Source organism: Nycticebus coucang, chromosome 14, assembly GCF_027406575.1.
Source record: "Nycticebus coucang isolate mNycCou1 chromosome 14, mNycCou1.pri, whole genome shotgun sequence".
NCBI classification, from domain to species: Eukaryota; Metazoa; Chordata; class Mammalia; order Primates; family Lorisidae; genus Nycticebus; species Nycticebus coucang.
In genome coordinates this window covers 52,503,195-52,515,524 of record NC_069793.1, presented here as the reverse complement: position 1 = coordinate 52,515,524, position 12,330 = coordinate 52,503,195, and the positions used below count along the sequence as shown (strand labels likewise).

The 12,330-nt window shown below is 36.4% G+C and overlaps 1 protein-coding gene across 3 annotated transcripts in view; it reads left to right on the top strand.

Moving 5' to 3' along the window:
- The window catches only part of USP47 (ubiquitin specific peptidase 47), a 126,154-nt gene extending 116,391 nt beyond the window's left edge, over window positions 1-9,763 (top strand). For all 3 annotated transcript variants that reach the window (XM_053560443.1, XM_053560442.1, XM_053560441.1), the window contains 7 exons: window positions 349-429; window positions 1,746-1,861; window positions 2,219-2,337; window positions 4,973-5,103; window positions 7,137-7,184; window positions 7,273-7,403; window positions 8,252-9,763. In XM_053560443.1, coding sequence (XP_053416418.1) covers window positions 349-429; window positions 1,746-1,861; window positions 2,219-2,337; window positions 4,973-5,103; window positions 7,137-7,184; window positions 7,273-7,403; window positions 8,252-8,426 — 801 coding nt within the window. In that variant the 3' untranslated portion in view covers window positions 8,427-9,763. The remainder of the gene's footprint in view (window positions 1-348; window positions 430-1,745; window positions 1,862-2,218; window positions 2,338-4,972; window positions 5,104-7,136; window positions 7,185-7,272; window positions 7,404-8,251) is intronic.
- The last annotated feature ends 2,567 nt before the right edge of the window (window positions 9,764-12,330 follow it).

Below are 12,330 nucleotides of genomic sequence, written 5' to 3'. Positions count from 1 at the left end.
ATAATCTTTGAATAATTAGAGTCTGTTTAAAATGATAGATTTGAGAACATCTTGCACTACTTCCAAGTAAGGTGCAGTAAGATACCCTAAAAAAGATCACTTTGTTTTGTAGTTATTTGGGATTTTGTTTTTTAATTGTCGTTTTTCTTTGTTCATCTAACAAACATTTGTTAAATGTTAACTGTGTGTCAGTTACTGTTCTAGGTGCTGGGGATTCAGAGGTAAAAGATACACCTGTTCTCAGAGAGTCTATAATCTAAAGAATTTTGACAAATTAAACAATGGGGTGAGAATGGCTCGTTTATTCCACTGAGACAACCCATCTAAAAAAATGTTTTTAATTTATAGATTACAATTAGATTGGGGAGAGCACTTAAAAAAGGAGAATACAGAGTTAAAGTGTACCAGCTTTTAGTCAATGAACAAGAGGTAAGTGATACATTTAAGAGCAATGTCAGGTTACTTTTGTAGTTACTAAAAAGATAAAATGCAGAGATTTTATGACTAGTCATTTTCTTTTATTTCTCTGAAGCAGGGGTCAGCAAATTTTTTCTAGGAAATACTTTAGCCTTGCAAGCCATATTGTATGTCTTTGCAGTTACTCAATTCTGCCATTGTAGCACAAGACAATAATCAACCAATGGGAATGAGAATGACTATGTCCCAATAAAATTCTGTTTATAAAAATAGGCGGCCTTAAAACTTGACCCTCAGGCCATTGTTTGTCACCCTCCTGCTTTGACATGTTGCTACAAATGCTGGGGTGAGGCAATATTTTCCTACTATTAAAAAGGGGGTTTTTTGTGCTTGCTTTGTGCTTTCATAGAATGCTACATGTGAATAGTAGTCGACCTGTAGAATCTATAAGTGTGTTTTGTGTTTAGAGAGTCATTTTAGTATTTAACAAGCATTTATATAGTGTTTATGGTATAAGTGCTTGCAAGTATTAACTAATGATATAAGTACTGTTTATTATTCCCATTCTATAGTTGAAGAAACTGAGGCATAGAGAAATTATGTATCTTGGTTAGAGCCACACAACTTGTAAATGATGGTTTAATGGTCTAAACAGGCCATGATTTTTAAAGAGTAATCAATAAAATATATTTTAGTTCTTATGGTATACAAGACTTCCAAATACCCAAAAGCGTAAGTCAAAGATCATATTTTCAAGGTGTTTATAACATCTTATTGGGGATCTGGACAAATATAAAAACTGTAAATTTTCCCCAAATGCCTTTTTTTTTTTGTACAATAGATATTTTATCCAGCACCCATTATATCTCTTACTCATGACCATTACAGTCATTTTGACTTAATGTTTCTTCTGAGTTGGGGTTTGTGGATACTGTGTCTCTCTTGAGGCAACTGATTAATGGATTTGGAGAATTAGTATGCATTTCCCTCATTTTAGTCCCTAAGAGTGGTTCCTTTTTTGCCTTCAAAATTACAGTGTTTTTATCACAAGAAGGGAAATAGGAGTACATTGTCTTATTTAATCTTCACAGTGACTTAGTGAGGGAAAAACTGTTTACACTTTACAAATGAGCAAACTGAGGCACGGGGATATTAGGTCAACTTTCCCAAGATAGCTGAGCTAGTAGGTTGTGAAGCTAAGATTTAAAACAAGGAATATAGACTCCTAAACTCAAGCCCTTAATTGTTATACTATAAAGTGAAAATTTTGCTAGTCTTTATTTCAAAATATCATTCCAGGCTCTAATTGTTTATGTTTACTTTCCCAGCCATGCAAGTTTCTGCTAGATGCTGTGTTTGCTAAAGGAATGACTGTACGGCAATCAAAAGAGGAATTAATTCCTCAACTCAGGGAGCAGTGTGGTTTAGAACTCAGTATTGACAGGTAAAGCTAAATTTCAGTATCTGTAATTTGAAGAAAGGCTATATGATCAATTGATAGGGACTGGTATACTTTTCTAAAACTTAAAGAATTAAAAATTCCTATACTAGTTAGAGCTTTAGTTTTGCAGATTAAATTAATAGGACTAAGCAAGAGTATTAGAATTTTGTTTGAATTTCCTCTGGAGAATTCTAAATTTAAATTGTTGGAAGCATTTCATTACATTTTCCCCAAATTTTAATGAGTAACCATTTGACTTTTATATTTGATCATAATTTGTTTTTTTGATACCTGATTAATGTCAATTTTTTAAGTTAAGGATTTCAAATAATAGTAATTGTAAATGTCTTGTATTTGTAGGTTTCGTCTAAGGAAAAAAACATGGAAGAACCCTGGCACTGTCTTTTTGGATTATCATATTTATGAAGAAGATATTAATATTTCCAGCAACTGGGAAGTTTTCCTTGAAGTTCTTGATGGTATTTTCAATATTTTTGTGAGGAAATATCAATTAGAAATGCTATAGATTCTAGAGTCTAGGACTAATAGTTGCCTATAGTTTTTAATCAAAAGTGAGTCATACAGAATCTTAATATATGTTATAGTATTTTTGTGTTATATTAAGCATTAAGCTGTTGTTACTATGGATTGACATGATTCTTCTTCATGTTCAATCCGTGAGAGTTTTATTTTTTCCCTAGTGCTCCAGTGTAACTGCTTAAATTATTTTTGAGAGAATATTCAGTGTCTTTCAGCTTTTTCCCATCTTTCTCTGGGACCTGTTTTTACCTTTCAAATATTTCTTCTTTCTATAATTTTAGGACTGTGTCCTTGCAGGGAAATTCCAATTTCAAGGATTTTTAGTACATTTTAAGAAAATCTTTTTTTTTTTTTTTTTCTTAGACAGAATCTCACTATGTCGCCCTAGGTAGAGTGCCATGGTGTCACAGCTCACAGCAATCTCAAACTCTTGGGCTCAAGCGAATCTCTTGCCTCAGCCTCCCGAGTAGCTTGGACTACAGGCGTCCACCACAATGCCCGGCTATTTTTGTTGTTGTTGTTGCAGTTGTCATTGTTGCTTAGCTGGCCCGGGCCAGGTTTGAACCTGCCAGCCTGGGTGCATGTAGCTGGCATCGTAACCACTGTGCCTCGGGCGCCAAGTCAGGATATCCTAATAGTATTTTCTCAGCCATGTTTGTTACCTAGTTTCTTTTTTGTTATGTCTTATTTTGTATTGAGACTATGGTACTGATAACTTATAGCAGAGATTTGAGAACAAAGGCTTTCTTAGTTTCCTAGGCTGGGTGGTTTAAACAAAGGAAATAGTTCTGGAGGCTACAAGTCTGAGATGAAGTGTTGGCAGAGTTGGCTTCTTCTGAGGCCTGTAAGGAAGAATCTGTTCCCTGTCTCCTCTCTTGGCTTCTAGTGGTCTGTTGGCCATCTTTGACAATCCTTAACTTGTATGTGCATCACCCCAGTCTTTACTTTCATCTTAATACAGTATTCTCCTTGTGGGCTTATCTGTTTTTATCCAGATTTCTACTCTTTATAAACCATTAGTCATACTGAATTAGGACCCACCCTAATGACCTAATTTTAAATTGATTACCACTATAAAGATCCTGTTTCCAAATAAGGTTACATTGCAAGGTACTAGGCTATAGGACTTCAGCATGCCTTTTGGTGTAGTAGGAGGTAGGAAGGGTACACAATTTAACCTATAGCAATGACCTAACAGAGGGCCGAGTGACGGCTCCGTCTATCAGAGGTGTTCATCATACCTTCAGGTTTTCATTGTCGATGTTGGTACATTTAAAATATCGTTTTTCTGAAGGAGGCTATGGAGAAAAGTTGGTTTGGGGAAGATCACATCAAAGTAAAAACTAGTGCTGCATTTTGTTTTCTTTTGTTGCTGTTACTTAAGAAAATGTTAATTTTCCTTTTTTTCCTGTGGAAATTAAAATATCAATTCTAGACATTTTAAAATAAGATTATGTTAGTTTTTAGAGAGTTCAATAACATTAACACTTCACCTATTTCAGGCTATTTCACATCTAATTTGGTATAAATTTAGATGGTTGAAATTCTGATTAATTGACAAGTTAACTAAGGAGGCAAAAAACAAGCAGGACACGCCATCTACCATGGTGTATAGACAAGTACCGCAGATGTCCTTCAGTGTCAGGAGGCTTAGCAGACCTTCTAGGTATGCCAGGAAGAGATCGTGACGGGTAACAGAAATCACCCGGTGAGGAAAGATCGGATGTATGTTAGCTGGAGATGGATTAGTCTGAAAGTGGTACTGGATGTTTGGTACCTGCATCAGTATTATTTCAGTATGTTTTAGCATCAAAATAATTGAGTACTGTAAGAAATAAGTCATGTGATTAAATCCAAGAAACATTCATAGACTGGTAATTTGCCAGACATGGCTAATCCCTGGTGCTACAAAAATGAATAAAAACCATTAATTCCCCTCCGGATCCACACAATTTGTGGAAGAAAAAGAATTGCACGCCTGTCATTCTAAAATGATAGGTACTAAGTCCCTGAATCAGTAGAAGTCATTGTCATGTACACCAGAGAGAAAAGTGACAATGACACTTGAGAAGTGACACAAGTTAAAAGTGACAATTTTGAAGAATCACTAAACTTGGGAATAAATGAGAAGGATTAATAATAGCCTGAGTGAAAGAAGATAAAAAAGTGAAGATGATTTGATTATAATGTTAGGTTGGGGTAGTAACCAATGGAGAAACACAGATGGGCGATACAGAGAAGAGAATAATTAAAGCAATGCCCAGCAGGAGTCAGGAGTGCACGGAATTAGGAGTCTGGTTAAAGGGTAGCTTGCAAAAGGGAGAAATTATTTTCTGAGACTGGAATGAAGTGATTCCTTTCTCAACAACTCCTAGGTGAATAGCTGTAATGTGTAGTGAAAAAAATTTTTAAAGACAACAACGAAAAGAAAGAAAAACTCTTTGGGATAATTTGGCTTCTTGTGCCCACTTTCTAAGAATAGCACTCAAAGTAAATCTTTTAGTTAGGCAGTATCGGAAAAGTTAAGCTACAAACCAGGAAATAAAATGACAGCACGATCTTGCATATTCTTAGGTGCAGAGAAGATGAAGTCCATGTCACAGCTTGCAGTTTTGTCAAGACGGTGGAGGCCTTCAGAGATGAAGCTGGATCCCTTCCAGGAGGTTGTGTTGGAAAGCAGTAGTGTTGATGAGTTGCGAGAGAGGGTAAGTTCATTTTAAACAAAAGGAGCTAATAATACATTTTTCCCTCTGGCAGCCTAGAAAGCAAGCACCAAAGACTGATGATGTAGCAGCCTTTCTTTCTTGGTCTCTGTTATGCCCTGTGCCATACTCTGGTTGTTTGTTAGGGATCCTGATGCTTAAAAAAATTTCTTTGACCCCTGGCCATCCAGAAGTAGACCCTCACTTTCCGTTACTTAGGTCAACTTTGTTCTATTAGGATTAGTTAGAAGTTACTAGAGTAAATTGCCATAAGTCAAAAAAAGAAAAAAGATGAACTAGAATTGAATAGAGAATCCATATGAAAGTATATTTTGCATTTTGTATTTTCAGGTAAGAAATCTAAAGATCTCTGGGGAAAGGGTGAATTTTTCAATCAATGGTACTAGCACAATGGGCAAAAGTTGTATTTCCATACTTCACACCAAACACAAAAATAAATTCTAAATGTATTAAATTTATATAAAAATAAAATAAAAATTATAAATGTACTAGATGAAAATATTTAAAATTAATAAATATTAAAAATGTTTTTAGGCTCAGTGCCCATAGTTTAGCAGTTAGGGTACTGGCCACATACACCAGTGCTGGCAGGTTCAAACCCAGCCCGGGCCTGCTAAACAACAATGACAACTGTAACAACAACAAAAATAGCCGGGCATTGTGGCAAGCGCCTGTAGTCCCAGCTACTTGGTAGGCTGAGTCAAGAGAATTGCTTAAGTCCAAGAGTTTGAGGTTGCTGTGAGCTATGATGTCACAGCACTCTACTGAGGGCAACATAGTGAGACTGTGTCTAAAAAAAAAAAAAAAAAAACAGTTTTCAGAATTCTGGAGAAAGATATTTGTAAGCATAATACCAGCAGCCAAACAAAGAGAAAAGGTAGACCTCAAAAAGCTGAAATCTTCTGCACAGTCAAAAAAAAGTATTTATAAAACAACCCATAAGCCTGGTGCAGTAGTTTACACCTGTAATCCTGCACTCTGGGAAGCCGAGGTGGGTGGATTACTTGAGCTCAGGAGTTCAAGACCAATCTGAGCAAGAGCAAGACCCCATCTCTACTAAAAATAGAAAAATTAGTTGAGTGTTGTGGTGGGTGCCTGTTATCCTGGCTACTCATGAGGCTAAGACAAGAGGATTGCTTTTAGCCCAGGAGTTTGAGGTTGCTATGACCTATGATACCCAGGGTAACAGAGTGAGACTCTGCCTCAAAAAAAAAAAAAAAAAACTAAAACACAAAAAGCAGGGAGGAAATCATTTGAAACACTGATTAAACATGATGTCCATAATTTATAAGGAGGTACTACCTTATTAAGAAAAAAATAACAATCTAATTTTAAGATACGCAAAAAGCATGAATAGGCAATTCATGGAAAAGAAATACAAATTAAAACCAAAAACACATTTTACTTCTTAAATTGGTGAAGATGTAGAAAATAAAAAACATACCTACAGTTGTCAAGGTTTGAGAGAAGCAGTTAATATCATACACCTTTGATAAGGGTATAATTGATACCTTTTCAGGGTTCAGTTTAGCATTATTTGTCAACATTTCAAATGTACAGTTCAACATCAAGGATATTCATGGAGGTATACATAGCATTTTAACTGGGGAAAATTAAAAACCATCTCGGAATACCTTCGTAGGAGATAAAATGATACGTGGTTCAGCTAGTTAAGAGAATGAGGTTACTCCGTATCCTGTTCTACTATATAGGCTACATAAAATTATAATATAGAGATATCTTATAAATAAAATGTATGTGTTTTATAAATGATGTGAATATAATTTGCATAGGCATATGAAAAGGTCTGGAAGGAATATACTAACTTGTTACTTCTTGAATATGGTATTTGCAGGGTGACCAGAGAACAGAATTCCATTTTTCTTCTAATTTTTTATATCAAACATGTGTATTTTTTGAAATCAAGCTATTTTTCTGGGCTAAAGTAACTTTTCTAAGCTAGTTATTTTTTAAATAAACTTAAATAAATTTATTTATTTTTATTTTTTTTACAGCTTAGTGAAATCAGTGGGATTCCTTTAGAAGATATTGAATTTGCTAAGGTAAAGGTCTGAGAGTGTTTGCGTATGTGTATTAGCATGTGAGAAAAGTGGCTCATAGCATGATTTATTCATTTCTTCTTCTTCTTAGGGCCGAGGAACTTTTCCCTGTGATATTTCTGTCCTTGATATCCATCAGGATTTAGACTGGAATCCTAAAGTTTCTACACTGAATGTTTGGCCTCTTTATATCTGCGATGATGGTGCAGTCATATTTTATAGGTAACATTCACAATGCTTTTGGTTCTTTTAGTGGTAAGACATTTTTGGTGTGCATAAATATCTTATTTTACATAAATATCTATACTATGATATTACAGTCGAGGAGCATTAACCAGTAGAAATAAAATGAGAGCCCCACGTTACAACCTGAAGTTTTCTAGTAGACACATCAAAACCAATAAAAAGAAACAGATGAAATTCATTTAAACATTTTTAAATTCAGTACATCCAAAATATTATCATTATAACATTTTATCCATCCAAAAAAAATCCCGTATGAGATATTTTATATTCTTTTTTCTTATAGTAAGTCTTAGAGACATTGGGCGTTACATCTCAGCACATTCTGATATGGACCAGGCATACTTCATGTGCCTTACTAGCCACATGTGGCTAGTGGCTTTGGTATTGGACAGAACAGACATAAAGGGAAAAGAATAGTCATTGGAGCCTAAAAGATGTGAGTTCAAGTCTAGCTTTGTTATTTACTTAGCTCCTCATCTCTAAAGTGGCAACAATGATGTCTATGTTGCAGGATTTTATAAGAATTAGAGCTGTTCCATTTAAAATAACTGGCACAGTTATAAATAATGTTTGACACATAATAGCTATTATTACTACTACTAGTAACATGGAAATTATCCTATGCCACTTTTTACAAGTGAGCAATGTGTTACTATGATAAACACATTAGAAATATAGGACATCCTAGTGTATTAGATTGTATAACTTCACCAGTGACAATGAGATTGCATTATCTTGCTGAGAAGCATCATAGCATTCAAGCATAAATTAATAGAGGCAGATGGCTCTAGTGGTCTAATGTTTCACTAATATTTCAAATATAGGGATAAAACAGAAGAATTAATGGAGTTGACAGATGAGCAAAGAAATGAACTGATGAAAAAGGAAAGTAGTCGACTCCAGAAGACTGGACATCGTGTGACGTACTCACCTCGTAAAGAGAAAGCACTAAAAATATATCTGGATGGAGCACCAAATAAAGATCTGACTCAAGACTGACTCTGCTAGTGTAGCATTTTCCCTGGGGGAGTTTTGGTTTTAATTAGATGGTTCACTACTATCAGGTAGTGCCATTATGGCGGGACATGGTTGGGGTAACCCAGTGACACCAGCACTGATTGGACAACCCTTCACCAATCAGAAGCTCAGTGCCCAATGGGTCACTGTTTTGACTTGGAATCATGTTGTGCACTATAGTCTAATGTACTGTAAAGTGAAAAGGGACGTGCAAAAAAATTAAAAAAAAAAAAAAAAAAAAGCAAAACCTGCTACTAGAAATGGGGAAAGGGGAATGAGTAAACTTCTTTTATTGTGGACAAATGTGCACATAGCCGCTAGTAAAACTAGCTTTCAAACAGGATGCTCATAGCTTAATAATAAAAGCTGTGCAAAGGCCATGAATGAATGAATTTTCTGTTTATTTCACTGATACACACATTACCTCATTGACAATTCAGAAGTAAATGCAACGTGTGTTGACTCTTGGAAACCAGCAAAAATAGGAGCTGAAGAAAGAAATTCTTAGAACCAGCCGTAACCCAGTAAAGAATTGTGAAGTTGTGTTTTTATTTTGTTTCATTTATTGCAGAGTATTAAGACCATTATTCTTCAAAAACGTTTCCCTTAGATCACTTCCAGCAGGTGGCAGCTCAGTTTGCTGCAGTATTGTAATTATAACTGATTGTACGTAAGTTACGGATGTAGAGAATATGTTCCACTCGTTTATTTAGCATGTAAATAAAATTGATCCTGTTGAGTTATTCTATTTGGAGTTCAACTATTTCCCATGGTTATTCTTTTCACATATTCATTATGTACATTTGTGTACATTGAGAAGCGTAACAATCCGTGTAAATGTAATCCTCAGTGAGGTTCCTCAGTGCTGGGTCCCATAGGATTGTATTTGCTCTTGTTAATGAGGTTTTTCTGTTCGGTGGCTTCAGTTTTTTTTCTCTTTGTACATTTATTTTTGAAGGTTTACTTCAAGTTTGAATCTTCTAGAATGCTTGTAAGTCCAGTTTTTAATTTTTAAAGTCAATTCATAGTTACATGTAGTTTACCTTTGGGGAAACGTCTTAACATTTTGAATACACTTGCTAGTAAGGTCAGGTCCTGGTACAGACTGATGCCAGTCAACATGATTTCACTGCAGAGTCTATTAGAATCAGGAAGTGTTTGCTTTGCTAAATAAAAGTATTCAATGAACACAAGTCTACATAAATTTTGAAATACCATCTAATTTATAAAAATCAATAAAAAGGTTTTGGTAAAACAAACTTTTTCATGCCAGATGCTGTTTACAACAGTGAACATGCCAATAAAACATTTGTTCATTCTGTTGTGTTATTTTAGTCATTAAAGTTGTGGATGAAGAATCTGCATAAAGAATAGATTTGTCATCTTTAAATATAACATTTTGTAACATGTATATTGAATAAACTCATTTCTATGCTAAAGATATATTTACAGTAAATTCTCATAAGAGAGATGAAAAGATGTGAATGCCCAACTTTGGGGGATCTTGTCAATATTTCAAAATCAGATTTTTACCCTGTTTTCCTTTTAAGAAAGATAAAATTTAAAAATAGTGTTAGCAAGAGTTGGCTCTTCGGTTTGAATATATGCAATTGTTGAGAATTCCTTAATGTCTCTTGGAATCCACAAGGAAAAAAAATCTTTTCTAAGGTATTTTTCTGGCTACTTTTTATTCCATGTAAAGTGTAGCATTCAGCTGAATTTGATTAAAGTAAAGTTCTGAGTTTGCATTAGTAGGATTGTTGGTGTTCTGAGAAGAAAATGAGAATCATTTGTGATGAATTGTCTCCAGATCACTTAGATTTTCTGGTGTGAGAGGATAGCATTTGGTTCTGATACAGGCCTGCGTATTTCAGATACAAGAGTTATTAGTGTCTCTGCTTTCAAGGACCGACTTTCTATTGCACAGAGGAGGCAGACTTGTATAAAAAATGGGCTTTGAAATGTGTTTGGTTTTGTTTAGTGTTCCCGTAAGAGTAAATGGCAGAATTTTTCTCATACCCGCTCCTTAGTCTGTGCCTTCTGCCCTCTCTTTGTTTTGTGTTAACTGCTACTTCTAATTGCAGGCATATTACAGATACCAAGAGTAAAGAAAATGCATTTTATTATTAAAAAGAAAAAATAAAAGCTTCTTGCTTTTCAGTGCCTGATAGAGTGAAAACAATGTTTCACTTAATCATTTCAGTAAAGGCTCAAATGTGTCAGCCTCCCTGAGCTTCACAGAATCAAGTGAGGATCTGTAGCCTAACAGGTAGGGCTCTGACGAGTGTGGATGAAGTGCCCTGAGCCCAGGGGCAGTGCAGCCTGGCTTTGCTTATCTCCTGAGGCTGGGACAGGCCACTCAAGATAAATTGTGTCCTTGCTTCCCACAGGGCATGCAGAGGTTTTGAAGAGCTTTTTGCCATAGGGCAGGAGCTCGTGTCAATCATGCACACCCTGTAAGAACAAAGTACCTGCATTTCTGAGACTGGTGCTCAAGGGGAGGGGTGCATTCTGGCCAGAGAAACAAAAGCTGTGGTTTCAGGACCATGCCATGCTCAGCTGGTCTGTACAGAAATTGGCTAATCGAGGGTCCACTTCTCATGATAGATAAAAGTAGTGCATGAAGGGGCCCTAAAGTGTCTTTCCTGATGTAATGGAAAGTACTTTAAGATTCTGAGGACATGGGTGAACCTACGCCCCAGTCAGAAAATAATCAAATGAAATAACCATTTGTTGCCAGGCCACAGTTAGGAATGGTACTGTGTAAATCCATAGATGCAGGAGAGGTGCAGACTCACCCTGTGGTCTGACTGAATGCGCACACAGCGTCAGAGCATTGCAGTGTTGTTACTAAATCTGGACGTGACCTGTGAATGTATAGAATACAATAAAATCTTTTATTCTGGTTCATTCGCTAGTATTTCCTAAGTTCTCCCTCTGGATTTTGTGTTTTTGTTCAACCTCCAGGCCCTAACCAACTCTTGTGCTTGAGACTTGCAAATTGTAGTCTAAAGTACAGTACATGGACTACAAGATACTCTGAATTGGCAGGTTTTGTTTGCTAAATAAAACTATTCCATCTAATCAATTCTGTGTAATTTTTGAAAAACATCAATAATTTGGTTACCAGCAGTCAGAATCTTATAAGAAGGCCATAAGCCCTGAAGTCAAACACAAAATTGTGTATATGTATGATTTTCTAGGGGGCTGGTAACATAGTTTTCATGAGGTTTTCAAAGGAGTCCATAGGTTCTCGGTGCATTGAAGCTACCCTTCAGTGGGGTTCGCGTGAGGAAGGGGGAGGGAGTGATCATGTGATTAGGTAGTGTTGATTTTCACCACTTGGCTTTCAGAAACATCAAGAACACTAGACAAACCAAGAATGCCCTGCAGCACGGACTGCCATTTGGAAAAGCTGCAGCCAGCAGTGGGGTGACAAGCTAGGAGGGCACAGAAGTGCTGGGAACAGTGCTGCGCCCCTTCACTGCACAGCAGTGTAGCACCGCCTCTTCACACCCCTCACCAGCTCGTCTGCACCAGAGAAGCCCATCTTGATTGGTTAGAGTCAGAGGTTTTTAGTGGATCCTATAACTTTGCTTTAAAGGTAGGAACCAAGCTCCTCTTCTGCTTTCTGTTCTCCCAGCGCCTCCCGCCTTTCTGTCCCTCGCGCCTCCAACAGGGGGCACTCTGTTTGCAACCTCTTAAGTGCTTAAGTGACACATTTAGGGAGAGTCCACTTAAGGAGATTAAATATGCAGTGGTCCTACTTTTCTAGTAATGGTCAACCATGCTCTGTCAGATGCAGTTTCCCACTGGGAAGTGGGCTCTCATCTAGTGCTTGGTGTAATCCTGTAACTTTTAAGTCACTTTGCATTGTTAAGAAAAT